At 36.4% G+C, this 26044-nt stretch overlaps 1 protein-coding gene across 1 annotated transcript in view; it reads left to right on the forward strand.

Annotated features, from left to right (window-relative positions):
- The window catches only part of PTPRQ (protein tyrosine phosphatase receptor type Q), a 127349-nt gene extending 108522 nt beyond the window's left edge, over positions 1-18827 (forward strand). Inside the window, exons 56-63 of the mRNA XM_064419609.1 lie at positions 1019-1109; positions 2509-2585; positions 4849-4983; positions 5100-5225; positions 7394-7542; positions 9381-9516; positions 12726-12849; positions 13135-18827. Coding sequence (XP_064275679.1) covers positions 1019-1109; positions 2509-2585; positions 4849-4983; positions 5100-5225; positions 7394-7542; positions 9381-9516; positions 12726-12849; positions 13135-13172 — 876 coding nt within the window. The 3' untranslated portion in view covers positions 13173-18827. The remainder of the gene's footprint in view (positions 1-1018; positions 1110-2508; positions 2586-4848; positions 4984-5099; positions 5226-7393; positions 7543-9380; positions 9517-12725; positions 12850-13134) is intronic.
- Positions 18828-26044: the final 7217 nt, after the last annotated feature.

Consider the following 26044-nt stretch of genomic DNA (forward strand, 5'->3'; position numbering starts at 1 on the left):
ATTCCTATTAAATTTTATTCATAAAAGACAGACTGTCTCAAATACCTCAGCAAAAGGGCATAATTAATATTGAGCCTCATAGTAAGGCTATCTGCCCAACTTTTGGATGTAGCCCATGCAGACGGTAACTGCTAATACTAAAAGACAAATTTGAAGGGATTTCAGCAAAATTTTATATTGTGCTCATTCAAAGCAAAAAGTAGACCTCTTAATTTATATCTTAGATAGATATATATATATAAAAAACAGATTTGTGTATAACATCTGTCAAACAAAGCAAAATTCTATTGAAGTTAACAATGTATTTACAATTCTGGATGTTCTGTGTCTTCTATTCTTTTAACATCAAGGTCACCACTTTAACACATTTTCTACATTAACAAGTTCTGAAATTGTCTCCACTCTTTTAATCAGCTTTGTAAATTATACCTGTTTATGCACACAAACTTCCCCATCAAATAAGTTCCTCACCATGAATGATTTATCTCTGTCCTCCAGTAATAGAACAAATGGCCAGTTATGAAGCTGCAGTACAACCTAAAATAGCTCTTCCCACTCCTTTCACAAACAGTCCCAAGAACAATAACTTATTGCCAGTTGTCTCAACTTAATTAAATTCTCATCAGTTCTCATGCTGTAGCACAAACTCTCCCAAGCTACAGAGTCAGGAAAAGGCATTATTCAAGACTGAGTCAGTAGGGCATGGTAAGCAAGCATGTGACTTCATGAAAAAAAATCAGAAAACTAAAAAGGTGATAGACTGACTTTATCCAGGCTTTTAAAGGTGAAAGTTCATGTAGGCTTAATTGTTCAAGTCGACAGCATTGTCTGCAGTGCTGCATCAAACACTGCTGATTTAACTGGGGTTGACAGTGAGGTGGGAAGCTCTGTAATGCTTCCAGCTATTCTTAGAAATGCACTGTTGCAGAACTGTAGAGTTTTTCCTCTTACTGGATGATTGTGTCATATTTTGAATGCAAGTGGAAAAGTTTTCCAACAAACATTTATTCCTTTGCAGGAACTTCCCAAGTTTCTTGAAGACCTTGCTTCAACAGATGCTGATCTGCCTTGGAACAGGTCTAAGAATCGTTTCCCAAACATAAAGCCATGTATGTGTGTTCATTGACCAACTCCTCCATTTTACTCTTTACTTTCAATAGTGTAACAGATATTTGTAATGCAAGTGTATTTTTGTTTGATCTGTCTTTGAAATAGCAGTACAGTCTACTCCACATTATGAAATCATTTTCTGTCAAGTAATCCATCTTTACTTTGTGGGTTTTTTTAAGGGCAGTTTTATTTGCAAGTAGCTTTCAACTTGCTCTCACAAGCTTTAATATGCAGGTGCAAGAAACTGTAGCCTCAATAGTTTCTTGGCTTTGTAATTCAAGCCATGTAGCAAACTCTTTAAAATTCTTCCTTATTGGTTTCTTTTCCCCTTTAGTAAGAAGTAATTTTTTAAACATACAAAATCCACATGTTTGTGCATTCAGCTACCTCAGGAGTCTGGATATGCTTTCTTGTGGATATGTGTACATGTGCTAAAAGGTTCCACAGAAGATCAGAGTGACTGTATGATAACTTATAAGCCCAGGCTAGATATTATCACAGGACACAGCAGTCTGTCTCTCTATACTCAACACTGCTTCATTTTTCAGTTAATAAGACAAGAAATGTCATTATTATTTTAGGCATTAGCTGTGATGTGAGATGGATTGCATAGCATTCCTTGGTTAATAATGCTACATTCTGTGCTATTAACTTTTCAGAGCAGCTGTTCTTGCTATCTACTGCCTTGTTCAAGACATATTCTAAGTCACAGTCACTAAAAATTTATCCTCATGACAGATAAGACATAAACAGATATGTTTCATAAATATTAAACTTTGGATTCTAAAGTTATTTACTAAGTTGAAGACCAAACACCAAAACTCTGATGTTACACACATGATATGTTTCTTGGGTTTTGTCATTTCTGCATACATACTGTAGGACCAAATCAGAAAACTTTTTTTCTTTTTTCTTTTTTTTTTTTTTTAATAATGGATTAACTTTATGTAAAAAAAAATAAAAATAAAAAAATATAATTATAAAAGTGCCAGAATCTCTCTCAGTGACCTAGGCAGCAAGTACATATAAAAAACCATCAGTCCCCTGACTGCCCTCTGATTCACACAGAAGCTGTGTATGCTAGGACAGCATGGCTTGAAGTACACAGGCTCATTTTAGGTACAGAATCCTCCCATATGTACATCAAATTGGAAGTTTCAGCTCATTCACCATTTAAATTAAAAAGTATTATCTGCTACATGTCTGGAACATTGAAGAAAGACCACATAGTAGTGTAAAAAAGGTTAAATTACCTTTGTAGTTAGTGTTCTACTCCATCAAATATTGTTACTGCTAATAACAGTATTTTTGATTTCCTAGCACTCCAGGAACACTTTTTACATGTTTTATGGTTTTTGAACCGATCTTTCTGTTAACTAGACTTTACTTCCATGATAGATAATAACAACAGAGTAAAGCTGATGCCTGATGCTGGTATTCCTGGATCTGACTACATTAATGCCAGCTATGTGTCTGTAAGTAGAAAGTCTCTCACATTTTTACTGTATTTGTTTTCTGGTAGAAGAGTAAAAAAATAATTCGCAACAAAAACAAGATTCTAGTTTTTCGTTCATTCAGTACAGCCACTGTTGCCATGACATTGTTCAAGTGACTCCTGTGGCACTAGACATGGCAAGTTAATAAAGTATATATTCCATTTTCATTGCTAAGCAATGATTTCCAAAAATAATCAAAACTGTGCCCAGCAAGTTGCTTTTTATAAGTTATCTCATACCATTTTCATAAAAGGAAATAGTGGAACTCACACCTAGGTAAATTGTTTAGATAGGTGTTTGGTCTCTTGATTCAGGAGTTAAAGTTGTTGTATATGAATAGAACAGTGCAAAGATACTGAACTGAAAACTTTCATAGAAATAGCTAACAGTTTTAGTGTGCTCCTTATTACTTTGTGAAAGTTATGATGAAGGAAAATGAAAGTAGGCTTCTTGAAGAAGAAAATAATACTATATTTTTCATCCTCATCTTTCTTCTCAGACTTTCCCATTTTCTTATTGTGTGCTCAGTAAATTCTTCATCTATATTTTAATCTCATTTTTGTCCTGTTGAAGCTCAAAGTGTGAATTATATAGTTACGCATCTAATCTCTTCTAGCAGTGGCTGGTGATCTCACATGAGGTTAAGACTTGATTTACATTAAATACTTTTCAAACATGTAGCAAGACATGAGAGTTGGCAGATAGGAAGAACCATGCCATTTGATGCTGGGACTACACAGAATGGCTGAGAAGGAAAGCAGAGGCATCTTGGAGCATGGCCTGGTCTTTACCCTTCCTGTCACTGACAGGCCAAGTCTTAGGCAGGGAACACTAACAGCAATTCCCAAAAAGCTGCAGCAAAAGCCAGCTACAGTGTTCCCTGCTGAGATTTTGCTTGTGTGCATACATTTTGGATGGCCATTCATCAGTGAATAGACAGTTCCAGTGTTATGGTTTCTCAAGGCTAAAGTTTCACCCTTTATATGCTCTCACTTTCCATGTTTGTAGATGTATAAATATATAAATGCATATAGCTGTAAACATGCAATATGTATGTGTATTTACATACCTAATCACCTAGGCCTGTTTACATATGCATGCTTGTAAAGAGAGGAAAAGAGAAGTCTTGTACGTAGTTTTAACAAATGGGAATTCTGCTACTACTTTGACCTTCATTGGTTAAACAAAGTCAGTAACTGAACTGTGAGCTTTGCATCCCTGAGTTATAGTTTCTCACCTCACTCTTAAACTAAAGAGGATTAACATAGTTTCCCACTGCCACCTGTTCTTTATATTATAGATGGAGTAAGTAACAGGCAGCTGTGAATTATAGGGCTATAATTCCAACAAGAAGCTTTGGTGGTGCTATAAACCACTGTGTCAGTTGTTTTGAGCAATAAGCAGGACACTGTGATATTATAAACTGCTAGTTCTACAGCATAAATTTATTGCTATTATTGCTGTTGTAGTTATTTTAGACTTTCTGTAGTACATAATAGTTCCTGTAGGTGTACTTCTTTCCTATGAGGACCCAGATCCATGTGAAACCATGCACTCAGAGCATTGATAAATTTTTTCAATAAACTTCCTTCTTCCCAAGTTTTACACCAATTTATAAATTAACTAAAGAGCAAAAGCCAACACTAAAATAAAAGTCAACACCGTCAGTAGGTTTCTTGAAAACCTTTAATCGGAGTTAATTTATTTCAATAAGCTTCAACCCCAAATTACAGCATATCCCAGACAATCACCAAAGAACAAGGTCATTAGTGTGTGTATTACTTGCACTGGCTCTCAGACTGCTCCTTATTTGTTTCCCTGGCTCCACTGCTCCTTAGCACTATTTGATTCTCTTTTGTTGGCCACCTCTTGATTTAGTTCTTGGTGGCCTTTTGCTGGATCTGCAGAAAGTATAATATGAAGGCTTACATACTTTTAAATGGGAATTGATGACCTGATGTCCCTGTAATATCTCTGCTAAATGCATTTCTATTACCATGGCACTTCCCATACTTTAGTAGAGTATTGGTTCATAACTGGACTGCCAAAAAAAGCCATTTCTTTCTTAGTTTTCCAGGGCAGCCTGCCATGCAGTGACTATTGAGGCATATGCCAATTCACTTAGTATGTCTGACAAGGTTTTAGCCTTAGGCATGGCAGATACAGGCACAACTGTGAGTCACATGCAAACTCTTTTGTTTCCTTGCCAACCATTATGTATTAAACATTTTCTCTTTCTTAGGGCTATTTATGTCCAAACGAGTTTATTGCAACTCAGGGACCTTTACCAGGAACAGTGGGTGATTTCTGGAGAATGGTGTGGGAGACAAGAGCTAAAACACTTGTGATGCTCACACAATGTTTTGAAAAAGGACGTGTAAGTTACCAGTGAACTAGTTAAAAGCATTTGATATAATTGGGAATTCTGTATGTAGTTTCTGTCAAGATTATAACATGATAATTGTTAATTAATTAGTGATCATCTCCCTGCAGATAAGATGTCATCAGTACTGGCCAGAAGATAATAAACCAGTGACTGTGTTTGGGGATATAGTGATTACTAAATTGATGGAAGATATTCAAATAGATTGGACCATCAGAGACCTAAAAATTGAAAGGGTAAGCCAGCACTGAAAGTTGATGGAAAAAATTCATCCAACACCCAAAAGAACATCAGATATGCTACATCCCACCCAACTACTCCCTCAATATTCTTCTTTTAATATTTTAATGTGCATGCTTTGTACTGCCTGGTTGTCCTGCATTTTATTTTCATTGATGTTTTATTTCCTGAAGATTTTTGTCACAAAGAGCTCAGATATTTGTCCAATATTCTATGAAGGGGCTGTTAAGGTTACTGAACTTCTGATCTGGTGGGAGGTGAAGTTTCTACTTGGACACAATTGCGTCTGTTCTAGAAAGGAGTAATCTTAACCATTCTGAGATCAGACAAATCCCTTCAATGTATCCCTCTCAGATTAAAGGGCAAGATTCTCTGGTGCAGCTGCTTTGCATTGTACCACCAGCCATTGGCCTCCACCCCCAGGAGATTCACCCAATATGAATGAGAACCATCAGTATTACTCCTACTCTTTGTGCCGGGAAGGAGGAGCAGGGGTACAGCAGAGACCTTCACCTTTGTCATGACCCACAATACAGTTTCCATGTGTTGGAAAAATTATAACCCAGCATTAACTGGGAACAGCAGGTGGGCTCAAAAAGCAATCCGAGAATAAAGACCCAAAATTAAATCATCTTTCTTTGGCACTGCCAGAACTGATTTGTGTTGCAAGTAGTGCAGCCAGATCCTAGGACCTGAACTGGGCTGTGCTAATGCAGGCATTGCCATGCTGTGGCCTGTGCACGTGACAAAGGGCACACAGCAGGTAGGGGCTGTCTCAGCAGCCACTCCATAGGGATATGTTGTGCACATACTACAGAGAAACTGAACATTTAAAAATGACTGAGAGAAGATAAACCTTTTTTTTTTTCTGCTAAAATTAGAACATAAAGAAGCAAGACTGGAAAAAGGACTATTTAGAATAAAAATGAATGCCAAGTCACTTGTGTTAATGAGGGTGAGGCTGAAAAGAAGATAATCTGAATTGACTGGGTGATCAATTTACTGTTGCTGAACTATCCTGCACAAAAAGCTATGCCCTTTATAAGCATGTCATTTTGCTTATAAATTTGCTGTATTGCTGATTTTAAGATTGTATGTCCATTCACAAGTGGGTGAATGCTTGATGATCTTTCAGTGAAGATAAAAAGCATATGTGAAGCATATAACTCAAAATCATTGCCATTGTGAATTTCTCTTCCATTTTTATGTTGATCAGTTTAAAAATAATAGTACAACTACAAAGTAATTGCTACACATAATTGTTCACCATTGTTCAGTATTTCTTGCAATATGAAAGAAGCCAGTGATTGGTTCAAAAACAATTTGAAAAAATAGAAACTGGTTCAATTCACAACAGTTGATTGAACTGTGGTACTCCTTGCTGCAGGATATTGTGAAGGCTAAAAATTTACAGGGATTCAAAAAATCTATATAAATTAGTAGAAGAAAATACTAATGAGTACTATTAAATTTCGATTTACTGTTTCACTGTGGCAGTTCACAAGTCACAAACTACTAAGAATGGAAAGGATATTCTGGGGAATTACAGCTACATTGTTGTCATGTTTTATAATGTTCCCTAACATTTTTTTCTTGACTACTGCTGGAAAGAGCACATTGATGTAGACAGGCCTTTGGCATGATCCTGTTCTTTCAGTTTTACGTCCTTCAAAGGTAATCTGGGTATTGGATCATAACCTCTTTTTTGAGGTTACTGATGCTACTGCTCTGATTGAGAGAACATGGAAGAAAATATATCTGTGTTCACCCAGTGTATGTGTGTTTGCCTTTACCACACTGGATCACTCTTAGAGTAATTGCTTTTTCCTGAACAAATTTGTCATCCCAGCTGACTAAATTTCTAAATGAGCCATAGAAACTTCAACCTGAAATCTACAAATTACAGATATAATGACTAAAGTCAAATGAAGAGTCACTACTGAAAAAACTAATACTTCCTGAAAGATGGACTTGATGCCATCCCTCAAAAAACCTGTCAGAAGTTCTGCACACAGTAAATTATCTCTTCATGCCAGTAATCTTATAATTACTATGCTATTCTAACTTTATTTTTTATATTAAATTACTGAGAAGGTTGCATGTACCTTACTGAACCTTCTGTAGCATTTCTTCTGTAAAAACTGCATTATTATGTACTTTTCAGCATGGAGACTGCATGATGGTGCGGCAGTGTAACTTCACTTCTTGGCCAGAACATGGAGTCCCCGAAACTACTGCACCAATTATCCATTTTGTAAAACTCATCCGTGCAAGTCGAGCACATGATAGCACACCCATGGTGGTTCACTGCAGGTGAGTATATTCACCAAATCATCATTTGGTAGCTTGGACTCTCAAGTCCATAATAATGCACAGGGAAGTTGCCAGAAGAGCAACCATGGAGACTGAGTACACAGATATTGTTCTAGTATGGACAGCAGTGAAGGTTTCTCTAGCAATCCTTCTTACTCCTTTCTAGAAGGTAAAATGCCAATGTCTGTTCTGCTGTTTATGGAAATCCATTGAGATGACGTCAGGGAAATAATTGCTAAAAAAATTACCATAAAGTACTGCTGGATTTTTCTCCATTTTCCTCTTCAGTCATGAGAAGAGGAACAGCAAATGACATGTATTGGTTTAAATTACTTTTATTACAATTAAAACTCTTCTTAAGAAGCAAGTATTAAAAATATTTTTTAAATGTGTATGTCACATATCATAAGGAAGAAGCTGTTTGAAGCCACAGAGTATGAGAAATAGAAATAAGGGTTTGCATAGGCCAGATTTCAAACTTGGATGCCTGTAAACAGTTAAAACTTATATTTAGGCTCTTAAATAAATGGTCTGGTGGTTAGAGGTGTTCAGCTGTCACAGTTTCCACTGGTTTCATTAATACCCTTAAATTTCTGTTTCAAAGAGTGTGTGTGGGGAGGCCTAAGTCTTAAGGAAACCAAGGAATGTGACTTGCATTTTGTGCAGGTCAGTGTTCCCACTGAATGTGTGGGCATGCTCCATAAAAGGGAACTGAACTCATAGGTCTGCTACTGAGTCTTCTTTGCCTCATTCTCACTTGGTGTGAGTCTGGAAATAAGAGGAAGGAAAAGAAGCCTTTGATGCTACAAATATTTTCCACTTTATCTTGCATGGGAGTTCTTATTATTTGTCCTCAGCATCCTATGGGTACCACCCACAAAGGGTAGTAAAACCTTACTCATTTAATATTGCTGTCTTTGATGAACATTTCCCTCTACTGCAAGGGCCACAAAGACTATGGCAGGAGAGAACAACAGAGTCTTCATGTTTTCAGGACACAAATTCTGTGGGGACCCTCTGCAAGGAACCCTATATCCTTTCCAGAAGGGAGAGATGTAAAGGGGCCAGCATGGTCCTGATACCACACCTGTGCTCAAATTCCTGATGGTTATAAAGCGTTACTGTATATTCTCATATCAAGAAAACTCATTCATTAATTTTTGCTCATTAGATATTGCAAGCTCAAGAGTTCTGCTATAGATCTCTTGATTATCTGCAGTAATATACCCTGCATTTATTACACCAATTGCAGAGAAGTCTGATAGTCATTTGGAAATGATCCTATTCATTATAAGACCTTGAAATAAAACACTACCTACCAGCAGGTATTGCACACTCATCCTCCTTTTAAAAGTGTTTTCTTTTGAATTTTTTTGTTAGATCCCATGTTATTTTGGGATATAATACTAAAAGTATTACAGAATCCCAGTGTAATTTCACAAAATCTTGTGATTTTTTTTCTTCTCAATTAATGAGCTCTAGAAAACTCACGGAAAAGCTATAGGATCTTTTTTTTTCCACTCAAACATGTTTGGTTCATATGAACATATAAATAAGTAATATCTCATTTACCTCATGAAAATGAGAAATCAAAAATTAAGAAAATGTGAAATCAAAATTTGAAAATGGCTCAAATCCAGATTTCACTTGATCCAATTCACAACCAATAAACACAACAATGAAAGGAATTCACAACCTGTAAATACTTTAAAAAAAGATTAAAGTTTTGCTTCAAAAGTTTTTCTTTTCACAATAAGAAATTTATCCAGAATATTCTAAGAAGATGCTGAAAGCATTAACACAAAATCTTTATTTTATCTTGTTTATCACGTTTGCAGTGCTGGTGTTGGAAGAACAGGTGTTTATATTGCACTTGACCATTTAACCCAACATGTAAATGACCATGATTTTGTGGACATCTATGGACTTGTAGCTGAGCTAAGAAGTGAAAGGATGTGTATGGTACAAAACCTGGTAAGACTTATCTATTCTGTTTTCCTGTTGTTGAAAAATTAGTGATGTCTTCACATGACCTACAAAACAACACTGTAAAGCTAATAACAATCAGCTGTATAATAAATTTTCTATCAAATCCTGATTTTATTTATTTCCAGCATTGCGGAATTATATTGTCTATATCCACCTAAGTACACTTAGCCAGCAAAGTCTTAACACGTGCTGAAAAGAGTGCTAATTATTTTTAAACCTAGATAATAATTTCTCAGTTTCTAAGAAAGTTTATTTCAAGTTTTGGGTAAATAACAATGGTTATATTAAAAATGGATTCACTCATTCTCTACTTAATTTGACTTTATTTACTAATTTAGTGTATTTTTTGGGGTGTATGCATATGTGGCATAGTCCACCAAACTTTAAAATATTCATTTACCTTTGAAGTCATTATTGATGCCTTGATTCTTTTTCAATCACTTCAAATAAAATCGTACATATGGATGGATTTAATCACAGATTTCAAAATTTTCAAAATCAATGGTGGGTTTTGGGTCTAGAAAAAGTACATTTCTAGCAGGTTTGTTTTGTATGGATAGAACTCAGTGATGATCTGCTGGTGAGGAAGACTTCCTTCTGCTGCATCTGGGATTCTGAGTATATGTAAAGGAATAATATTAGAATTTAAAGCTGATCCTAAATGCCCAGTGGAATGTAAATCAGCTTTGTTTGGATAAGGCTTCTAGCATAAGTTGCCTACTGGCCAGGTCTAACCCAGGGCACCCTGAAGCCTTTGAGTATACAGCATGACTTACCAACTTCTCAGTATGGATGAGTAGTTTCAGGATGAACTTCCACAAGACTGATGGATTTAAATTGATTTTAATATAAGGAGATTTGCTCCATTTGGAATGAAATTCTGCTATTCTGTATCACAGCAGAATATGTAAAAAGTTTGTCAGAATACACAAAGCAGTTAATCCTTCTTCAGAAGATTTTATGGGAACTTCTGGTGATATTCTGACATGATATATCTTGTAAGGTGCAGTCTAGATACCATGTGCTCCAAATTTTCACTTCTGAAGTTTTGATGCAGCTAAAAAATTGCTAGTGCTTTCTTGTGAGGATAAATTCTGGGAATACTTTTTGGTTCTTGTTTTACTTTTTTGACTAGAAGTAGAATCACCTAGAAATTAATCAAAGGCTGGAAGACAATTTAATGGAAGCACTCCCAAAATAAAATTTTAAAACAGTGAGATATTTGATAATATCATTGCATGTTTTTAAGATATCATTTTTGTGTATCTCTTCATTTGGATGTTTTGGCAGGGGCTAGGAAAAGGTGTGCCAAAATGCAGTACAAGATGATGGTGTCAGAGTTCAGATTTCCTAACAAATCAAGTATCCATCTGTATGCTAGCTGCAAAATTCTGACATAGCCTGTTCTCTCTCCAGGTCATTTCTAGCTCATATTTGCAAGACTACAAAAGTCAGATCAGCAACAAAACTTGCCCAAAGGGAATCAGTCTTGTAAAGTTTTATGGCGGATTCAAAAGTCAAGCTGTTCTGAGAGTTCTGTTATAAAACACTGTTGAGTTGCCTATTAATCAGATTTTATGTGATCAGTACAGAAGATATAAAAGAGAGGAGCAATTCCTTCCCAGAACTCAGTATACAAATCCCTCAGTCAAACTGTCTGTAAGACCTCTGAGTAAGATAAATAAAAGCTGATTGCTCTCAGCCCTTATTTTGCTTGTTTATAGCTTAAAAATAATATTCCTTTTGCTAACAATATGTTACTGTAACCAATGGATGAAAATAGTTAAGACTGTCATTGTTTCTAACTGAGAAAATATGTAGTTAGACATAAATAGCCCAGGTAGCCTGCTTCACTCTCCCCTGGCAAACCCAGAAAGATTTTCATTGTTACATCATCAGAAGTTGCTGTATGCGTGCAAGAGGTTACAGAGCTTTCAGAGACTGCATTCTGAACTGGAATAACCAATCTAAAATAAACTCCACTGAAATTTAAGACTTTCATTCTAGAAATCCATGTTTGTTCAGCAGACATATCAAAGTTTATCTTCTTGACAAGTACAAGGGCTAGTTTGAAGTAATGTCATGCTATTATTTCAGTAAGAAAGTTATTGAAAGGTGTAATGGTGCTGCACACTTCAGAGGACCTGTGAAAAGCTGTTTTAATTACCCACAGTTCTGGAGCTGTGGCAGTAACTCTTATCCATGTAAGCAAATTTCTCTCATACATCTGAGACACTTGGATTGCAAATTGATTCTGTTCTGAAAGAAAATAGCAATCATTGAGCCAAAAAGTCACATAAATATTTTTACCCGTGCAAAAAGTCAAGGGTAAGAGTATGATTTTGGTGCAGTTATTCCAAATCCATCTTGACAAGGTCCTGGGCAAAATAGCTGGCCCAGCTTGTGCAGTGGGTAGTTGCACCAGGTGGTCTCAAGAGGTCTCTTCCAATCTGAATGTACCTGGCTTATTTTCTGCATCTACATATACAATACTTCTCCTATGTGAAGATATGCTTAATCCATTTATTATATTTTTATCTGTTTTCATTCCTTTATTTCATTCTTACATTGTCTTATTTTGTTTTCTTCTTTTCAGACTTTATGTCCTTGAAAGTGTCAAATTACCTTTAGTCGCCCACTCTTTGTGTTAGCATATGTTAAAAATGAGGCTACAACTCGGGAAGTATCACTCAAAATACTGGGTTAATTTGCTCCTAGCACTGGAGCAAGCTCCTAGAAATATAGGTTTAGATTTACTTGAACTTCTGCATTTGAGTGCACCCTGCTGGTTTTCTCTATGGTAGAAAGAGGAAAATTTTCTTATCTAGATATTACCTTCATGTGGTCTGCATCAGTCTGCATCTCGTGGCAAAATGTCTTTTCATAGAACAAACATTCACAGAAAATTGTGGAGTAGCCTATTACTCTCAGTGATGGTTAGTCTAATTTCGTATATCTTAATGTTCATAAATATTTATATGTTTTCACAAATTTAAAGCATTATGTTTCATAATAATTGAAATCAGATCAGGAATATATGATATGGTCACCAAAGTACTGAGATTGCTGAGTTAAACTGCAGTTACTTTGAGATTTTCTAGGTGTTATAGAAAAAGTTAAAAGGTTTTTTGCTATTATAAGTAGATTTTTTTTCTACTTATAGAAAATTTTTTTTTTTAATTTGCATCTTGCAGGCACAATATATATTTTTACATCAATGTGTATTGGATCTGTTGACAACTAAGGGAAGTAGTCAGCCCTTATGTTTTGTAAATTATTCAGCACTGCAAAAGATGGACTCTCTGGATGCCATGGAAGGTAAGGAGATACAGACTGTGTCAAAATTATTTTTCTACAGCAGGTGCAATGACTTTTCCAGACTAAGAAGCAGCAAAAAATCCTTTGACATGCATTTTTTGCTTTAAAAGTATAAATATCTAGCCTTTTGCTGCTCTTTATTCCCTCTCACAATAATGGTCATTGCTCAAGCTTTCCCCACTTTTTTTCATGCAAGAGCTTTTAAATTCAGTTAAGAACAGTTATCTGCCATAAGTTACTATTTGTTTACAAGGTAGTCTAATTTAATATATGTTTCTTCTGCAGGTGATGTGGAGCTTGAATGGGAAGAAACAACCATGTAAATACTAGGAGTAAATATTACAGAAAAGGAGATTTTGAAAATCAAAGTAATATTTTTCTAAGCACAGGGGCCAAAGCGAATTCCCCTATTTTGTTGATTAAAGGAAACACAGATGATTGAGACATCTTTTCTTCTATCAAGGTGCCTTCATAAATAAGTTAAAGTATTTTACTCAGAACACTGAGCAATAATGGTTTGGAGTACTTTTGCACACACTGCACTTCTGGTGTTACATAAATAGTGCATTCACTATGTATTTAAAGTGTATTTGAACACATTCCTTTTTTCCAAACTATCTTTGTAAAAAGAAAAATGAGCCAAATAGAATGTAAAAAATTAATATTTCTATTGAACCTACTTTGGTGTGAATTTGCTGTGTTCTGTATGGTTTTGTTTTAAGTAAAAGCTAAGGTTTCTTTACTCATTCTTGATAGATTGGCTTCAGTGTTGTCAGTTCTTGCAGATTAATTCCAGGACCATCACAATGATCTTCACCTAACTGTATGTTCTTGTGTTTTGAATATTTTTTTTTACAAGAGGTAGTACATCAGCTCATGATCCTGAACAGCTGAAGAGTCACCTTCTGACATGGGGAGGATTATTCAGCTTTTACACAGTACACAGTAGCTCTTCAGGGACACTTGGGGCTATTTAAACTATTTTATAATCAGCAGGTTGGGTTTTTTTCAAATACATAATGATGATTGCATATGTTCTGTGCAGAAAAAAAGTGGTTTACATTCCTGCTACTTTTTCAAGCAGATAAAACAAAGTAAAACTATAAATCTGTTATCTGTTATAATAAATGCTAGATCGACTTATGTAATAGAATGTTTAGAATTCATTCACTTTTCTTGAATATAACACTATTCAGCATTTTGAAAGGTTGCTCAAAATTTAATATCAATGTATTTTATAACACCGTTGTCAAGTAAAGAGTTTTCGCACTTTCCTCAGATTTGGCAAATCACTGCAGACACTGAAAATTATGGGAGCTAATACCTAGAGATTTAATAAATGAAAAAAATCTTCCACTCCCAATGATGATGATATGATGATTATTGCTATTATTGTAAATAGATCTGAAACAGAAATGAGAGAATCAGGAAGCTTTTATCTGAGAAGAAAAGCAAAAATTAGTAGATTAGGAAAACTAGAGAAATAATGAAACTGTGTGCCCTGGTTTCACATGGAAGTGACAGTTTTCAATTGGTATTATTGGGTAAAAGGGTTAATTGCTAAGTTTTTCTCAGGTAAAAAAAAATGTATGATCATTCTGAATAACAATGAAGCTGTGACCTTAATATGAGATGCAAAACATAATAGCAAAGAGACTTTGGAACTGCCATCTTATATTGTGTTTAGACAGAAGAAATCAAAGCTGTCTTGTTGAGGCATCAAGCTCAGGGAAGTCAGACAAAACTCTTTAGAGCCCTGAAATTTGTATGTGAGGGGCTGTTCTTATGTGCACACACTCTAAACAGAATAGCCAATGAACAAAAATTTCCATTTCTTCACTGTAGCTTCCAGACAGAAAATGCTATGCAAAAGGTAACATGGTACTTTTTCTAAATGATGGTAGTTTTAGAAACTGGCAAGGATGGCACAGTGCAGACCCTTTTTAATTTTGAAGAAAGTGCCAAATACCTAAAATGGAAATTGAAAGACAGCATTTAAGGAGGTAGAAGTGGTCTACAGAGATATTTGGGCAATCTGTCTTTTAGGAAGATCAACGGTATTGTAAACATCACCTGTCAAGCTAAAAAGAAAACAATGCCTTTTAAAGCTTGGTAGGGGGAGAGAGAGGTGATGTCCACAGCTGTTCAAGTCTCTGGCAAAGCATTCGGTGCAGCTCTAGTTTCATTTGGTTCCTATGAAACATGTGTTCTTCATTTATTATATATGTACTTTAAAGTATTCTGACAAATTGCTTATAGGGACTTACAGATGTTTTTCATGATTTGTAGTTGTACTTGGTAGCAATACAGGGAGCACTGTGATAAATTGACATTATAGAGTCATAATCTTGTATAGTCTTATATCTACAATGATCTGGAGGAAAATCTAAGCCTTATGCAACTTAGGGATGAACTCCAGAAGTTCTAAATGTGCTTAAGTGTTCTCTGGCTTTAATAAAATACTTAATGGTGAAGATTCTATGCAGTCCTTTAGGGGACCTGCCTATTGGTGCACTGTGGGTTACACTGCATTCAGAAACCTGCCTGTCTGACAGAAAACGGGACTCCCCTTTCTCTATGAAAAGTAATTCAAGTACTTTACTGTACAATTTGACTTAAGCAGTGATATATGCCACCTTGACGCATTTTGCATTGTCTCCAGGATAAAAGATAATATTCAGCATAAACTGGCCACAGGTACATGGTCAGGGAAAGAAGTATCTCCAAGCAATTCTCTCCAAGTACTGGCTTTTAGTACAAACACAGCAGTAGTTTGAACCTTATTGTGTGTCTGCCAGTGCTTTACAGGGATAGAGGAGCATCCATATATCAAGAAATTCCTCCAGACCTCAGCTCAGTTATGATGGAACAATTTCTACATAGTCTCTTGTCTTCCATTCCTCCTTCCCTTTTGAAACAACCCTTCCCTATGGCAGTGCCTCTGACAGCACTGCAGAGCTGGAATCAAGCAGAATTTGTCCATTTGCTATTTTAAGAATATATCTATATCTATCTATCTATCTATCTATCTATCTATCTATCTATCTATCTATCTTAAATGACCCATCCATTCATTTTTAATGTCACCACTCAATTTTCTACAAATTCTTGGCACTACTAATATAGCAAGAGAGAGTATTCTGCCAAAATTAGAAATTGAATGAATAAAAATTGGAGAAAAAAAATCAGAAATTCTACAGGATTATTGAAATTAGGTCACACTGTATTAAATTATCTGGGAAATTTCCAGAGCCATACATATATATATATGTATTTATAGCCAGTTCTGGTGGACATCCTTACGAGAGACTACCCTCAGTGCCCTTAAAATACTGACTTGTTCTGTTCACAAATGTAACAGAAATAGAGCAGAACATTAAGTTCATGTTGAATTGAAAGCACTTCTTATACTGTTAAAAGAGTTGATAAAAATAATTGTGAGTTCAATTGTAATTTTACTGCATATATGGAGCTATTAAAGGATTTAATTTCTTAACATTATGTGAAAGATTAATAACGTGAATTAATCTGTGTAGTACCATCTATGTATTGCTGCATTATAGAGTATGATCATAAGCAGTTACTAAAAAAAGACAGCAAAGAACAATGAGTCAATCATACCTCATACTAAGGTAGCACGACAGGGAGCTTTCTTGGTTGCACACAGAAATTGAAAAACAACCTAGATGTGGATATGAATTTGCTGAGATTCAGGATACAAACCCCTATGAAGTCTGTGAACAGAGGAGATTTTTTCTGAAAATGTTTTAACAGGAGGTTAAAATATAATTAGAGAAGTACCTGTTTCAGAGGGCTACATATGTGTTAAGCATAACACAAGATCATTGTCTGTCCATGGAAATATCCAGTAAAAATAGATCCAAAATAATTTTTCCTTTAAGACATATGACAAATATTTAATTAGCCACTGGTTTAGAGGATATGCACATGGTAAAAATTAATTCAGGGTTGTTTTATAACTAAGTTATGTGCCCATTCATTGCTGCAATGCATTGAATACAGTAGACTGTAACTGGAAACCCTTGACTCGTAGCACTGAACATGTCTTTGTTGGTTTTGATTTTAAGGAAATGAGTCAGAAAATGTGCTGAAAGGTGATGCTCTGTTTCAACCTTTTCTCTGTAACTGTTGTGTCGCCACTGTACAGTGTCAAAAAAGCCAATTCCTCCCAACATTGTTCTCCATGTTCTCTTTTCTAATGTTGTGTTTCTTATCTGTATGTGACTATATTAGAAGGAATTGCAAACAGTAATATGGATCATCTGAATTCCAGTACTGCAGGCACAATCTGCAGGTAGTGGTTTTACAGGTGTGGTCTTACTGCAAACATTTCCTCCCTCTCTTTCCCATGAGTTGATTTCCAGATGACATCACGAAATATCAGCCATGTTTTTGCTCTGACTCCTGTTCAATACATTTTCTGCCCTTTCCTCTCTGTGGCAAGTGCAAAGCTACTTCTGTGCTTCCAGAGCTGAGCTATGTTACCAGTGGCATGTCTGTGCAGCATCAGCTCCACATACAATTGTAAGGGTAAGCTGATTTCCCATCCAGAGGTTCCTCTTACTGCTAAAATAAATTCTGGTATAAATTTTAGTACTGGTTATTGTTCAGTGTGAGCTGAAAATAGAAGGACGGATTCAGTGTTTGATATTTTGCATGGAGATTTCTTTTCCAAATAACTTTTTCCCAAACAATGCTGAACTAATTACTAATTTTGTTTCTTCTCACAGCTCCTTTATCATGTAGGCCTTTTCTCAGATTCTGTGTAAACAAAACTGAAAATCAATGGCTTTTCACCACTGAGTGTAACACACATTTCATAGATCCCACATCATCAGGCAGCTTACAATGAAGTTGTGAGTCTGTGTTTCAGTTGAAAGACAACATTTAGAAGGTTTCAGATATATTTGGATCATCTTACTCTGCTTGTTGATTGGTGTTACCAGGGTGATCTTTTTGTAGGATGACAGCTGCACCCAGCTATCTACTGTAATAATGAATAAACTGTTCCAGTACTCCTTACAGTCAGTACTGTGAGAGCTGAGGGAAGTTTTACAAGGATGTTCCCAAAATATTTTGGAGGAGATGGAGTTCTGTATGATATAAAAAGAATACTTGGATACTGGAAACCTAATATGCAGCTAAAGCTGTACCATTCACAGTTGCATTCCGTGAAGCCTGCTGAGCAGGGGGTATGTCCTGAAGCACACAGAGATATTTGGGACAATATAACAACCTGAGTAATGCACAGTGCAGGGAACTCTTGCCATTCATGCAGGAATGAACTTAAATAAGCTTTACCATAAAATGTCCCTGGTTTACTTGGAAAACACAAATGCAGGTAACACCTATTATGACAGCTGGTAATCACAAAGGATGCTTTGTGATTCAACTTAGTAAGAGGAACAAAGGACTCTATTTAGTAAATTCTTTCAGTAATCTTAAATAAAGAAACAAATACTTTGACACCACAAGTGTAGAACATGGACAGACAGTATATAGACAAGGAAGATTTTCTTCCTCTCATGGAGGCACAAGCTTAAAACTAATTAAACCTGTATGTCCTTCTCTTCCCCTCAGTCTATCTGCATGTGCTCACCAGTTGGGAGTGAAATAACATTAATTCACTTTTATTTTGATTCCTGTATGGGTAATCCCTTTCTCAGAATCCAGCATAAAGCAGTTGCAGAGCTATGTCTTTTCATGTATCTGTCTTCTGTTTGGATTCACAATAGCTCCATCTAACTAGTTTTCTTACAGAATTCTACTAATTCTCTGTCAGCATTAGAGAGACAATACACAGAGTGTGAATCTGGTCTTGCATATTGTGCACAAAGTTCTCTACTGAGCTGCACTAACACAGTGCTGCACTCCACACCAGGGCAAGGAATTGACCTGAGGAGATTGGATGCCTAGCATGTAATGCTACTCCCTTTGAGAACAAGATAGTTATCTGACAATGCACTGTCCCGTTCAGGGAATCTAGAAAATGTTCTCAAAGCTGTCTGACATTTATATATATTATATATTTATTTAATATATATATATATATATATATATATATATATATATATATATATATATATATATATAATCTGAGCCTTTCTCTGCTAAGGATGAACAAGAAAATTCAGGTCATTGTCGTCGTTGCCAGCAACCCATCTTTATTGCTTAGGACACCAAGAAGCAAACCTCTTGTTTAACTGGTATTAATAGTGCTTTTAATTTATAAATACTTGCTGTCTTCTTCATGGTTTGCACTTAAAGTGCACTTAAATTTTGACACATTTCTGTCTTTTGTGTTTTTTTTTTTCCTCTTTCAAAGTGAGGATTTGGAGATATGGCTTTTAAATAGTTACAGGTTGTCTTAGGAAAATAGTGAGCTGTCCTGATAAAACAGCCACTAGGAGGATTCTTTGATAAAAAATGTTCTATCATAATGGCCAGTTTATTGTAATTCCTAAAAAATACTACAGCCTGCAATGTGGCCGTTATTGTAAGAAAACATATCTATTAAATATCCTGTACACCAAAAATATGACTGTATGGTCATGAAAGCAGATATATTAATCACTTCTTGATTTTCCCATTCTTTTTGCCCTTCCAGTTCCTATTATCCTATCCTGGCACTCCAAAGCAGGTTTTGGGGACATATCAGGTTGCTGGTGATTAATGCATCAGCTATATTAATTCTGTCAAAATTTAATGACACAACATTACCCTTCTGCATGCTGGTGTGCTCTCTCTAAAAACAGAAGGGACCCCTGGCATCACTACCAGTGCCAGCTGGCAGTCAGAAAAAGATGGTCCTCAGCTAATGTGGGAGAAAATCTGTTCTTAGTTCTAAGTTGTCAAGGACTTTGCATGTCTGAAACAGATCACTTAATTGCTGTATAATAAAAATACCTGTCAAACCTTTTTTCCTAACACTTATGTGTCCTATTTCTTTGTATTTGAAAGCTCTGGGGGAAGCCAGTTTCTCCCAAAATGTCTTTGTGCACCTTCTGTCACAACTAAAAATCAAAGTAATAAATTCCTTCTCCACCCCAACCAAACAAATGACCAAAAGATTGTTAAGGGTCACTGTGGATGGCATCACTGCAACACAGTGCTCGTGCTTTGCTTAACTTTCATCATCCCTTCAGTTTTCTTGCCTTGACAAGGAAAAACTTGTGGTAGGCAGTGGCTCCCAAGATGTGGGGCACTGGCTAAGAGAGATTTTGCATAGAACTAACTTCATCTTTCTGGAGAGATTCCAAATCTGCACTTCAGGAGTACAGCAGCTAATTATCAACCAAAGCATCTTCTTTCTTTTTCAGTGTTTGGGAAAAAATCTCCCAGCTCTATGTCTGGAATACTAGAACAATTACAAAAATTAAAAGAATTAACTGAAGATCACTTTTTCTAGCATGTGATCATTGTTACGATATATCACATCCACACATTCTTTATTATCTATGCCTGCACAAGCTACTCAAGCTCTTGAAACTAAAAGCACATCTAAATCAGTCGTGTCAGGTGGGACCAGCTTGTTTGGTGACCATCAAGTCTTGAATCTACAGAAGTTGATTGATTCTGATTTTAAAAATAAACTTTGGGCTGTCATATTATCTGGTTCTCCAAAACCAGGAAGAAGTGTTGTTAGGTAGACTTTGTGAAACAAAATTTCTCCAACAGCTGAAAGAAGAAGAAAGCTTCTATTGAGATAAAACTAACAAAAAGTGTCAAAATGGACAGCTGGTGTTGATTCCAGAAGGATTTAAAACTTAGACATGAGCTTGAAAAAAATGTTAATTGAGCTAATATCTGTATGAAAGAACCTTGTACTTAGCAAAAGTACATTGAATGATGTGCTTGAAATATGTGTATTAAAATGCTTAGGAGAAAAAAATACTGCATTAATTAAATACAGAAATGCTACATTCCGTTGATATACAGCATTATATTATGTGTCTTGCTTTTTCCTGAGGGAGAAATTCCAAATAAAAGTCAGAGTTTGGGGTTTTGATGAACTTGGCTAAAAGGTTCATCTTTCAAATATGTAAATCTATGAGCAAGACTTTATGATATCATTTCTAAGGGAATACAAATCAAATTAAATTATGTTTTCTATTACAATTTCTATTTTTAAACAAGTCTTGGTAATCTATATATAGGATATTTTCAATCACATTTAGAAAATCAATACCATATACACTGTAGAAGAAGTATGTACAGTTCTTTCTGGAGAAGGACTGCAAGAATAATTTTAGGCTCTGTATTTCGGCAGAGGCTGGCCTTGTGCTGCACACAGGTCACACACAATTCTAATGGAGTTCCACGCCAAAGACACAGCACATGACTGGCAGTGAGGGTCTGCTGGCATTGCTGGGTAATCCAAATCCTCCCTTTGGGAGGAAGTGAGTCAGGGGAAGCTGTTGAGGCCAACAGCATCAGAATAGCCCAGGCACTCAGCCCAGTCATGTTCCACAATGAAGCAGTGAGCTCACAGGACGACCAAAGCAATCTCCTGCATTCCCTTTCCAAATGAGTGCTCCTCTCCTGCTTCGCTGTGTACCAGAAACACTGGTGGCTCTTGGGCACAGGAAATTTTCAGTGTACAGATCAGGTAAATTACAATCTGCTTCATAATCCATGGACTTTTTTTTGTCAGAAGGTCAAAAAGAAAGGTTTTAAGAAAGGAGCAATGACATAAATAGGAATTGGGTTGTGTTTGAGAATTTCAAGGACATTTAAATGTTACAGTGCTTAACACTTGGGCAGAATCCTTAGCTGACAGGTAAGTGGTCAAACTCAAGGCACAAAGAAAACTAGCAAGTCAAGAATGGAATTCTCAGAAATTATGAACGAGACTTAGCAAAAAACAAGGGATGATGATGCAGATAAAAATTGTTGTCTAGTTCAACTGGAATTGCCAATTCTGATTTCCCATTCTAAAAAATGTCCAGAAGCAAACTGTTAGGCTTTTATTTTAAGCATTCAAATAATACACTGATTTATTTTCATCCTCTTCTTGATTCAGAATAGGGAACTGTTTATCCTTGTTTATCACATCTCAGGGAACCATCATACCAGGGAATCACACAAGCATTATCTGCCTTGTCCCAGTAGTGCCATTTTCAAGAATATTCAGATATTCCTTCAGAAAGGGATGCACCCTAAGCGAGGCAGGCTCTTACATTAAATGTGGAAGGCAGCTGTTCAAAAACCTGAAGAACAGTAATAAAAAAATTCCAGGAGCCTAGTTGGATCTTCTCCCTCCCCTCAAGAGCACTGATATATTGACTGTTTTCTTCTTCTACCTTTAATGCTCCTCAGTTTTCCCCCCCCCAAAAAGTAGCATTCTTCATAATAAGTGACAATTATAACATATTTCATAGCAAAATAAGGCAAAAAAAGGAATCTCATTGTCCCGTAGTCTGCATATTTTGCTTGAAGCCAGTGTCACTTCTAGCAGAAGTGGATTTGCTGGTCTCTGCAGCCAAGCTATCTGGGTTTTTCTTTCTATCAGGACACTGACATAAATCTGCCTTGTTCTAGTTAATTGCAGCTATTTGTTTCCATCCACATAAACACCAGCAACAGTTTACTCTGTTCCTCTTTGCAGCCGTGTTTACTGTTTGCTTGATCACTGCCAGCACTTTCCCTTTACTTTTCTATTCTCTTTACCACCACATCCATTCAACATTTACACCATGTTTCCAAGCATCTCATCATTCTTGTTAGCATTTCATCTCCCCATTCTCTGCTTTCTATAGTTGTACCAGCTGCATCAGTTTTGAGATGCAGTGCAGTCCCTGAAAACAGACATGGAATTGCAGCTAAGACTTCCCAGCCTGGAACAGGAGGGAAGGAGTACCTCATGTGCCTCTAACCTGTTAGTATGTCCTAGTGGGATGTGGGGGGTTCTTTTCTGAACAGCAGGATACATGTTCGTCTTGCAACTCACCGTAACTATCAGTTTCCTTCTTCTGTAGAATTACCACTTAGCTAGGTACTCAGTTTGTATTTCTGCAGTGATGATCTTCCCCGCTGAAGTGCTCATTTGTGCCCTTGTTCTCATCGAACTGGAGTCATGAAGAATTTGAAATCTACACAAGTCCTCCAAAATGTGATAATTCAAGATGTCTCTGTGATATCTGCAAACTTGACAAGCATATTTTCAATTCAACCAGATGAGTTAATAATTAAAACCAAAGTTCCTAGAGCAGCACTCTGGGAAGTCTCTCATTTAAGAGTTCCACTTTGATGAGTTTACAAAGAGTTGAATATGCATATGAGTTTCATTACATAGTCTTCATTTTCATAGAATTCATATGAGGATGGCATGTGAAAATGTAGAAAAAACTTCACTTAAACAATTTCTGCTTATTCTCCTTATATTCTGCTATATTTCTGCGTTTGTATAACACCTATCATGGCAGGGCAAAAAAATTGATTTGACACAGTTTAGTCTCAAGGATTTTTTAACAGGAACAAAACTACTCCATGTTGATATTATTCACCCCTTGGTATTCGTACAGGTGTACACAAATATTGTATAATTTTCCAGTACTTTCACAGAAACTTAGGTTGAACTCCTCATCTACAAGTCCCATTCCTTCTGTTTCTGCTTTACATTTGTCCACCCCTTTGCAAGCTCACTCATCCACCAGTTTTTCTCAGAGACATCAGAAAATGGCAAAGATAATTTCAGGCAATTCTCTAATTACACTGAGGCCAAACCAGCTTTAACATGTAAATTAATCTAATAATTTCACCTCTTGGTTTTTCTGTCCTGTTCTGACTCCTTCTACTTTTGTTATTAGTGCTAATAATTTTGTTAACCAGCTAATTGCACTTCATTTGTTAGTAGTATTTTGAACTCACAGAGGCATTAAGCCTACCGTCATCTCTAAATGGCTTTCTCTCTCAGTTTAGGTCTGCTTTGTTCTCTTGATACTGCAAATCAAACCTTAATAGAAGTTTCTTCTTAATTTTTAATAGTTTTGATACTGATTTTTTGATTTGTCCCTTGCCTTTCTGATTCTGTCCTAACACGTCTATGCTATCCTTTCTTTCCCAACCTTTTTTTCTTTGTTGCTTACGACTGCTCTTGCTCAGCTTTAGAACAGAGTATTAGAGCAATTTAGGCTGGAAAAGACCTGTGGAGGTCATCCAAACCAGGTCCAGCTTCAGAGTTTGATCAGGTTACTCAGGGCCTTAGTATGTCAAGATGGCCATTTATCTTCTGGCTTCACTAAGAGACAGTTACAGTCTCATCAAGAATGACAAGTCCTAAACTGCCACGTAAAATGCCCTTGGCTAAGTTGTGTTTGAGGTTCAATCTAGAAAGTGTGTTCTGACTCCATCTGTTCTAGGTCCTGTCAATATGTCAGCACATGAAAAATAATGCCCCTAGCTGCTCTGCCAAGCCAACAGCGAGTGATTTCTGCATGCATGCTGAAGATCGTATTTAGATACATCTGGAAATTTACTGAAATGAAAAATACCTTTCCAGACATCTCTAAGGTCTTGCAGCAGCAAGGCCTGAAAGTACACATGAATTTAGGCACTCAAATTGGGGCACAGGCACATAAATCCCACGTGGAATCAGGCCCTTGATGGCATTAATGCTGACTAACTGGCATGTGCTAACCTATGCACTCTCTGATGTCTCTTGGCAGCTCTGAGACCCTTCTCATGGTTAGTCCAAGAAGGATTATCTATCTAGATTTCCCTTTGCTGGCTTGTCCTTTGGGACTTGATCCTGCAAGCCCTATCAGATGTAAGTAATTGCAAAAAATACTTGGGGAGGTGAGACACTTTTGGGATGTTCAGAAAGGGATTAGATAAATTGATGGGCAACATGTCTGTAAACAGATACTAACAGAAGCAGGCAGGGATGTTCTCTGTAACACACAAAGTTGGAAGAGTCACACTCATCCATTTATTATTTCTGTAAGCTCACTGTGTCCAAGAGCAAGTATGAGGATGATGGACACAGACTCTACGTGCCTGGTGTGATGTCTGTGTCATATGTGCTAAAGGAAGCCATTTGGTTCAGATCAATAGCTGCTATCACATATTAATTCTTATGGCAAAAAGGAATGTAAGGCTGGCTGAGACTAGTTCAATCTGTTCTTCTTAGTACTGCATTTCCTCAGGTACAACACAGCTAAGATCATGAAGATCTGACCTAGGATTGCCATTGCTGAACCAATGGCAGCAAACTGGTCAAGAAGTGATATGCAGGACAACGAGAGCTTGTCAAGTCATACCATGCAATCTCTCTCAGAAATATCTGTTAGGCATTTCCTGTCTTCACCAGAGTTCAGCACAACTGTTTGTTGGGACCAGCAGTGTGCACTGACAGCTCAAGGGAAAAAGCTGTTGATCTAACTTGGACTCCTCAAATGAAAATAAATTCTGTTATCAGTTACTATAAAGTTACAAATAAATCACAAAGATTTCACATTTCTGCCCCAGGTATTTTTAATTAAAATAACCTCAAAGTACTTAAAACCAAATCACAATCAGAATGCTAATTCCTTCCAAGGACCAGTTACAGTTGATAAGATCACTCTAGATCATGACTTAGAATTTTTGGGGCATTGGAAAAGTCACATCAAGAAGTTTGACTAACTTTAGTCTCATTTACAACTCTCTGTATGCATCAGTTTGAGTCACAGGCATTACTATTGTTCTGTGCATGCATGCAGTTCTTGAATGTGCCATAACTAAGGTGACTCAGTGACTTTTTTCAGAAATAAAAACATAGCTATAATTTCTTTTTTATTAGCTAGCTCATGTTGGTCAGGAAAAAGAATTATTTTATCACATCAGGCAGTTTCTCTACTGATTGTAAAATTCTTGCCTTTCAGTTCAGGCACATTGTGAGCACATATTTATTTTCTGTCAGAGGATACCAAATGTCTCAAGAAAGTGACATTGTTTTTTCTAGTCTTGTATTTTCTCCTCTTACTTCAGATACATGACTTCACAAACAGCTTAGAAGTTCCAAAAAACACTAAGCAAGTTCTTTATTAACTAAATCAGGACATAAATGCAGTACTGAACAGCTGGAATTCTGGAAAATAGTTTGTGTGAAGTGTCACAAAATTCCTGGGACCGTGGAAATGTCAAATTTGAGATGCTTGACTGAGAAAACTCCACAATGAGAGGTGATAATCCA

Source organism: Passer domesticus, chromosome 5 (genome assembly GCF_036417665.1).
Source record: "Passer domesticus isolate bPasDom1 chromosome 5, bPasDom1.hap1, whole genome shotgun sequence".
Lineage (NCBI taxonomy): Eukaryota > Metazoa > Chordata > Aves > Passeriformes > Passeridae > Passer > Passer domesticus.